Source organism: Leuciscus leuciscus (genome assembly GCF_965113295.1).
Source record: "Leuciscus leuciscus genome assembly, chromosome: 16".
Classification (NCBI taxonomy): domain Eukaryota; kingdom Metazoa; phylum Chordata; class Actinopteri; order Cypriniformes; family Leuciscidae; genus Leuciscus; species Leuciscus leuciscus.
The window spans coordinates 24,460,547-24,469,557 of NC_138740.1; the positions used below are offsets into that span (position 1 = coordinate 24,460,547).

At 39.9% G+C, this 9,011-nt stretch overlaps 1 protein-coding gene across 1 annotated transcript in view; it reads right to left on the bottom strand.

Annotated features, from left to right (window-relative positions):
• Positions 1–8,298, bottom strand: part of efna5a (ephrin-A5a) — a 49,513-nt gene extending 41,215 nt beyond the window's left edge. The window contains exon 1 of the mRNA XM_082141988.1: positions 7,466–8,298. Coding sequence (XP_081998114.1) covers positions 7,466–7,590 — 125 coding nt within the window. The 5' untranslated portion in view covers positions 7,591–8,298. The remainder of the gene's footprint in view (positions 1–7,465) is intronic.
• Positions 8,299–9,011: the final 713 nt, after the last annotated feature.

Consider the following 9,011-nt stretch of genomic DNA (forward strand, 5'->3'; position numbering starts at 1 on the left):
TACTCATGTTTTTAATCACATTTAGGATTATTCTCCCTGCTTCATGCTTTAAAATGTTGGCAAACCAAAAAAGACGAAAGACGAAAGAACAGGTTATTTTTTGATCGCTGACCTCATCCTTATTCCTGGTATTTATTCCAGTACATACTGAACATACGTACATACGTAATGTAATGTTACTTATTCAGCCTATTAAAATGTGACACTTCCAGTTTCAGTGTTTTGCTTCACGTCAGTTCTTATAGTGATCACAGAGTGATCAAATTGGGAGGACCAATAATGATTAGTTTCAGTAACTATTGCTTCACAGTGATTCAAAGAGAGCCTGAGGGGAAGATACCTTAATTTCCTGCAGACTCACTGCCCCTGAATGGTCGCACGGCTGTTTAGAAACAGGATGATACTGGTTAGTGGCTCATTGTCTATTAGACAAAGTAGGGCTGTTCACCCATTAGCACCTCTTTGTAGTGACTGCTCAAGGTGTGACACACAACTTGTCACTGGAGCAGCGTGAGCATGCCTGCAGTTTCACTGAATCACATGGGAGTTCAAAGGATTCAAAACAATGGCGTACGCCCATATGCATATTCAAAATGGCATTTCATTACAAATCAAACGACAAGTGCATCAAGTATAATAAAAAAAGTCACACGTTTGGTCAACTGGGCAAACGTCTCCCAGTTTGACCAGCATATATCTTGCGTGTGTTTGCTAGCCAGAAGGACACTCTTGGGATAGGAAGTGCTTGATTGACTAGCGGCTGACACTTTGTCCTGCTTCTTTGTGATGACCTGTTACTCCAGCTGCCCTCTCATCCCCTGCAATGTTTGCTGCCCCACGCACGCGATCCCACTCCCGGCTGCCAGCAGTGCGCTTGTCCGCCTTGCCGCTTCGCTGCACCCTCTCATCGCATTACTTCTGCTATTCTAACTTTTCCATCAATTATGCACAAGAATAACTGAGGCCTGGCCGCAGCAGATACATAAAAGAGGAGTGGATGCCTCTATGACTCCACCGTCTGCCAGCATGTTCCCCCTACCAGTGATACTAGTGCCAGAGCACCAGCGTACAGAGGACACAGTAATGCTGCCGTCGCATGAGCCTGGTTTATTATGTCTGTGCTTCTGTGGAGTAAATCAAATGTGTACATTTAAGGTTGTGTTGTGTAACTCGAATGTTTTAGGAATACTTTACTAGCTTGGAATGGGATCGACACACTGAAACTGCTAGAAATCAATAAACAGTTCATTCTTTTGCATCGACTTGACTGCAAGATATAAATTAAACAGAGTTTGGAAGGAAATCAGTTGCAACATATAAAAAAAAAAGTGAAAGTGAAGAAGAAAAAAAGGCAACCAAAGATGGGAACCCATACTCCCAAATCTGCAGCTGTTCCGTTCAAAACACAAAATGGAAGCAAGTTTGAAAATGGCCGCGTATACACTCCTAAGTCTGCAAGACAAATACTAGACTACTCATATGGACAAAAAATAAAGGGCAACTAACCAACGACAAACGTGACAAAAGTGTAATTTAATGATTAAAACAGACAGAAAATTATATTTAATGACATCTAACAATCTGTGGCTAAGTGAAAAGAAGATATTAATTTGCATAGTCATCCACACTGATATAGCAAAATGACCTTAAGATTCCAATGATGGTCACATTGACCTCATTTTCTCAACATTGCGTGTGAAGGTTTGTTGGCCAGACTTGACTCTGAGATCGCAAACAGCGTTTAATGTTTTATGGGTCCCAATGCTCGGAGAGTACTCAAATTTGTGACATGGAAATGCTTTACCACTTACCACATACTGATAATCTACTATAAACGGTTCCGCAATCTCAAACCAAGAATGTGACTGGAACATTTAGATCCCAAAAAGTTTTTTTGGACCTTTAATTTTTTGTTTTGTTTTATTTTTCATTAAAAAAGGGACACATTTCTAAATATTAACTAATGAATGTGCAACATACACAAGCATCAGCCAAAATATATTTGTAAACAATTAACAGCCTGATTAAAGCATCTCCTGCGTAATTTATTATTGGGTTTATCCAGAAATAAACTATTTAAAAAATAAGAAAATCAATTGCTGCATTATCCTTAGAGATTTTCCTTCATCATTTATTTTCGTTCAGAAAAAGTTTGGTAAATTGGAAAACGTCACATTGTATTTATTTTTCTCTACAATATTTAATTAACAATCTGATGATTTTGTTGGAGCATTACCATAGCTATGATTGCAGTATGTTCACAATAATGTAGCCAAAGCAGCTTAATGTCAAACAGTGAATATGAAAAGATTTATGTCCTTCACCACAGCACAAAAATATTCATCATCCAATTTGTCCATGCTTTGAAAGGGTGAAATATTTTATAGAAGGCAGCTTCAAATAATCCTTGTATTGTAGGTTCCTTCTGGATGAGGAAGAAAGATTAAGGTATTCTTCATCCAAAAGTCCCTCATTTGTGCAGGTGAAAGCAGTTTTAAGGTTACAGACCAAGTTCAAATCTGTGAGACACGTTTTTCAAGCTAGGAAGCATTCTCTCTCATCCTATCTCTCTGTTTCTTGTTCTTTCTTGTTTTCCTTTCATGCTAACTCCTGCCAAGTCAGTCCATTTTTATTAGCTTAGCCTGTCGAACAAATGCTTCCTTCATTATTTCTCATTGCGATTAAATGTGCCGTAATGAAGGGCACAAAGAGCAAACCTCTCTGCGCTTTCGCTGCGAAAGAATGCGCAAAGTAGTCATTACCGCATGCTACATTTTCCTCCAATTCTTATCAAGGGGGCTTAGTAAACTTTAGGATCCTTTCAGGAGCTTTATCAGGTCATTAAGGTCTGAAGCTGATTAATATGAATGGTTGTTGAGGTCGTGGCTCTCCGAGGGAGACATAGAAGGGTGAAGGGGTTCAGAGGAAGTGTTTTGTATCTTTACACAATGGGCCGATGACCTCCTAAGCCCTTTAGTGCCTCTCTGTTAATACCTTCAGCCAGGCCTTCAAAGACCCCAGCAAAGACATTTCACCACTCACAGTTTAAAAGCTCACAGAGTATGAGGAGCTTACCTCAAGCAAACAGAGAGACCCGAAATGCATCAGTTATCATCAAAAAGTTCAGAGAGGATGAGCGATCGCTGTGATGACTCAAGCGTGAATTCGTAAAAAAAGAAAGAACGGTTAACTTTAATTTAAAAAGAGACACTCCCTGAATTCTCTCAGAGACACAATCATGACAGTTTATTAGCGTAACGCAAGAGCTGAGCGAAGAAGGAAGGGGGTCAGGCATCTCTCGGTGTGTTAGGGGTCATCAAACAGCAGGATGTTCTAGTTACCCTGCAGGAGAACTTTCTCTCTGCTGGAGTGAGTCTTCTGATAGCCCAAATCTTTTGAGAGCACCAGCACACTGCCACACAGCCCTGGAGGGTTAATCGGGATGGGGCGCGATTGTGGGACTCAAACCAAGAGGCCTGCGGTTCCCATCTGTAACTCTTTCCATTCTTTAGTCGCTCTATATATCCTTCTACAAGCCTTGCTGTATGCACTTCCTGCATGTAAGAGCCTAAATACTTGAAACTCTGGAAAAGATCCACTAAGACAGGAACAATGGCACCCTTTCACGTGAGCTGAGAGAAGACCGAGGTCTTCAGACCAGTCAATATTTGGACATGATTTTTTCACCCCCCATTTGAAATCCAAGCGGAACAAAGCAGCAGGAGGCTAGATGTGCCAGCATGGGAAAAGGAGGGTAAACACACAGAACAATACAAACTGAACCCCACACAATACCACCGAACAGCTATCACAATATCAACTGGCCACAAACCACAAACCATGGGCTTTGTTTTTAAAGTGGGGATTAAAACTGAGCCGGCACAAAAAGGAAACCATTTGAGGTCATATTGCACAAGCTAGAGTTAAGAGGTGAAAAAGAGAGGGCTTTACAGGAGATCCATGACATTTCCCATTTCTGTAGTGAAGAAATTAGCAGATAAAGACAACCTAGAAAGTGTTTAAGTGTGAAATGTTACAAAAAACCGAAGTCTAAAGAGGCAGAGCATACTACTCACTACACCACCTGACTGAGAAGGCTTCAAAAACTGTAGGAAATGTGCCACATCTGTTATTGAGAGATTTGAGAGGCATTATCAGTGATTAAAACGGGACTCCGTCAGAATGCTGAAATCCCTCTCCCCAGCTGTTAGGTCCATTCGACAGACCTCTTTGATGGACAGCGGTATCGGCTTCCATGGCACCACATACACAAACAGCCAGAAGATTAAGGTAGGAATTCAATACTGATTCCTGACTGATCCTGACTATCAACAACAAATAAACAGGTTTCGTTTTCAACACAAGATCTATTTTAGTTAAAAATTCCAGGAACTAGCACAAATTGGACCACAAAACCCTGGACCACAAAACCAGTCACATGGGTCAATATTTTGAAATTGAGATTTACATAATCTGAAAGTTGAATAAATAAGCTTTCCATTGATGTATTGTTTGTTAGGATAGGACAATGTTTGGCTGAGATACAACTAAAATCTGAGGGTGCAAAAAAATCGAAACATTGAGAAAATCGCCTTTAAAGTTGTCCATTTATGTTCGCGATTGTGCTGCATTCACTCACAAAAATAAATGTTTTATATATTTACGGTAGGAAATTTACAAAATATCTTCATGGAACATGATCTTTACTTAATATCCTAATGATTTCTGGCATAAAAGAAAAATCGATAATTTTGACCCATACAATGTATTGTTGGCTATTGCCGCAAATATACCCGTGCGACTTGTGACTGGTTTTGTGATCCAGGGTCACAAATGAATATATTTGTAATGTAGATTGCTTATCTGGATTACAAGAACACTACTTTCTCAGACACGCAGGATAGGGAAGGAAACAATAAGCTCTCTATCTCAAGCCAATCCAGTAATGCCTACGAACGAACACGTCTCGAGAAATGACTAATCTGAGAACGAGCTGGGAAACTTCAGAGGAAATCTGCCAACTTGAATTGAATTTGTAATTGCAAACGGCGTGGACCGCATTGGAGGGAAAAAAAAGATCCCCCGAAACCCAGTGAAGCTTGTAAGACCACCATATGTAGAGCAAGACAGAGGCTTACATATGAATGGGTGCACTGCAAATCTCAGGCCAAAAACTAAAGGAGCCATTCCCCCCTAAATCCTCTAAAGAATCTCTATAGACTCCGCCGTACTCACTCGTGTGAAAATACTAGCAATCACTCAGTATGTTCGCCGCTGCTTTAAAGTGCAACTCCTACGCTTGCAAAATAACGAGAGATAAGCCTTAAGAGATAAGCCTCCCTGCACACTTTAAGGGAAAAAAAATTATAAACAGTTGTGTTTCTTATTATTGTAGAATCTCATTGCCATTAAGCTACTAAGAACTTCAATTAAAGCTGTAATGTAGGCAATCTATAAATGAATAAATATTTCATGGCATGGCTATCTAAGTCTTTGAGTTGAACTCTTGTACAGCTGTCTCTAATGTTCGTAATTTAGGCATGTTAATGAGTGACATTAAGAGAGGCTATTTAAAACAACAAAATGAAATGATCAAGCATCTTAAAACCTGCTAAAGAATTGGTCTTTCGAGGGTCCGATAGATTAAATCAATGTTTAAATGAAGAAATCCAACATCAGGCCGATGTGCGGACACATTCTGATCAGGAGGTAACTTGTTTTGGGGTTATGAGTGACATTTAAGGCCCCGAGGTCTTGCCAGAGAGTGCTGCTACATTATACAGCCCAGCCAGATTTGAATTAGGCCATTGGGTGAGTACATGAATGTGAATGAGAGATACTCATTTGAACTAACTCATTTATTTGCTAGAGGGGCCTCATTTTGCCCGGACAAAACATACGCAGGGAGCCTCCAACACACACACATAGATATTCACAATCACACAAACACACACTGCTGCCAGGCTATAGAAACCAGGCTCGCCCTCAAATTCACCCTGACCAGAGCTCAATACTGTCCGATGATGGTTAACCGCAGCCTTGTGCTGTTATCACTGAACGTGTGACCCCTGCATGCGCTTCTCTCTCATGAGCATGCACCCAACTGGGCATCAACCACTCCTGAAATGCCTCTCAGGGTTTGACCCATTGTGTAAAGCCAGCATGGGGCTGGGGTGCAGGGCAGAGAGAAAGCCCCATGGCAACTGAAGAGAGACAACCGAGAATGGGGATGAGCTGGAATCACTGCACTTTCAGGCAACTCTAGACTTGCGGCATAGAGAAGGGCAAAGCGAGCCTGGTGTAATTTCAATATAAATATATTTATTATATGTTAATCAGTTAAGCAAATTCCTCACATGAATAATAATATATTAAGAGATGAATTATTCAAATTAAACTACCCAGACTATTAACAGTCATCAAACCAACTTATTCAATCTCGCATTCAGTCAGAATAGTACTCCTGATGCTATTTTTCATTAACACCCTTCATTGCACATGAAGGTTATATTACCTTATTAGAAAACCTTTGTTGAAAACCATTACTAGCTCATTTTCAGCCACACATTTTATAAATGCCTCAAAAGAAATAGGAATTGATAGAATTGTGCCCTTTTAGAATTATGATAACAAGCAAAATCACATTTCAAAGAGGTAAATTGGATTTTAAAGAACAACTGACCAATGAGGCATGATATTTATTTCTAATTATGTTTCTAGGGCAATGTCTAGGACAAGCTAGTGGTACGGCATAACTTTTTCCTTTGAAAGAGGGTGCCTGTCAATCTCTCAAAAGAAGAAAGAAACCCCTCTCAGATATAAATCCTGTCCAAAGTTATCGCAGAATGAGGTAAAATCCACTCAAAAAATAGGATATATATATATATATATATATATATATATATATATATATATATAGGCCTATACATATATATATATATAATCTATATCTATATATATATGTGTGTGTGTGTGTATATATATATACACACACACACACACACACACCATTTACACTAGTTATAGGCTACTAGCGAACACTTTTGATAAATAGCTAGCTAAACTAACTAAAAAGCACTTAAATCGGACAACGTAGATAATTGTATAACTATTCGTGCCTCGATTATTTTAGCAATTCCTAGCGCCGTTTTTTTTTTTTTTTGCCGCGCTTGTAACTTCATATCATTTTGCCAAATTACTGTAAAATAACGCTGTCAGTGCCTATCGCGCGCGAGATGTGCACGCGTGTATTTTTAAAGAAGCTTTGCGCTTAGAATATGTGTTTTTTGTGACTGCTGTATCATTCATGAAACTTATTCAAGCGTTCCTGGCGGGTCGACGAGCCTGTTCAGTTCGCAGCCGCAGTAGGCTATAGCCTACTTCGCTCGGTATTGCGGACTATGGCGCTTCTAATGACAAGTGAAACTGCGTTTTATTATATTTACTGTACAATTAACTAACTCACCTTGGGTTTGTTCGGTTCCAGTAGACTGCGAAGCGATCCGCCACAATCTTAGACGCCGGATCCAGGCCCAACACAGACATAAACAAGCTGATAAACGCAAAATAAAACATCTCCACCTGCGGCATTTCTGAAAGTTTCAATCGCAGCCTCCTTCTATACAGCGTTCCGGTGGTGACGAACTGCGAGACCCGTCAGTTTTCCTTGAATATCCCACGCGCGGAATGTGTTCTTTTTAAATTATGTTTCTTCAATTGTAATGACAGATCTATACGACCGCAGTGCAAGGAATGTCAGAGCCTTCAAAGAGTCACAGTTACACGTACATTTTTAGAAGAAACACTAAGAAGCCGGTTAATTCGCTCGCTGTCTGTCAATAGTCCAGTCTGATAATGCGTTCATCTCAAGCACATCCTTTCTTGCGATTTATCGAGTTAGTTTTCCACGAGGAAAGAAAGCAATTAGACAAATTTCAGGTCCTTTGAGTGTTCACTTCCCATCCCAAAGTGCAGTTTGTCACTGTAGTTAGTTGGAGTGAATGAAAACAACAGCGTATGTCCACTGGCACCTCATCTTCCAACATGTGAATGAAGACCCGAGCTCTGTTTGTAAACCTTGACGTTTACCACCTGAATTTGTTTAGATGATGTCCTGACGCGCTGTCTTCAGATTAGGAAACCAAACTACCTTCCTGGACGAAATGCACAAAGGTTTTAGCGCATTCAAGATTCAGTGGTAGGATATAGTCCACAACAGTACTCTTCCAGGCAGCTAAGTTGGTCAGGGTGCATGAGCCATGCTGTCACAGAAAGAGAGAAAGAGAGAGACGGTACAGTTCCAGCGCTCTCTCCCTCTTTCTCATTGGTTTGCATTTTGAATGATGGGCGTCTCGGTTACAAAAACGACATCCCGCCTCCAAAGGTGGTATGCTGCTTTTTTTTTTACGGCGATGTAATTCTCAAGGATATATTCACAGGGTAATATCACTTGAAAGAGTTTCCTTTTTTTCTTTTCCCTTTTCTTTTTTTTTTTGGCAGATGGTATAGCCTCCTCTGACAATACTATTGTGAAAAATATAGGCTATATATAAAAAATGTTTTACAAACAAAACAAAAAAATACTACGTTGTTAGGCAACGAACAACCAGTTTGCAAGTGTCTTCCAAAACCAATAACCAATGAAACATTCACGACAATATATCAAATAAAGGCTATGCCTACTTCAGTTAGAATACTTTGAACAGCCTTTATTGTCCCACAGTCCCAACTCTATGAAACTGACGGAAAATATTGTCTTGCTGTTCTGGTCATTCGTTAATTCAGTAGTGGATTTGACAGATTCACTGAAGTAATTTCGGTAATTCCTTGTAGGATTTGAGCGATTCATTAGGCTACACGAATCGGACAACACCATACGGTTGTTTTTTAATTGAATCAGCATAGATCAGACGAGTATTAGGCTACACGTTCATTTTTAACTTCATCCTGTTAAAAAAGAACAGCATGCTCGGGTAAATAGCCTACCTTTCTCTAAATTTTCTTTTGTTGTG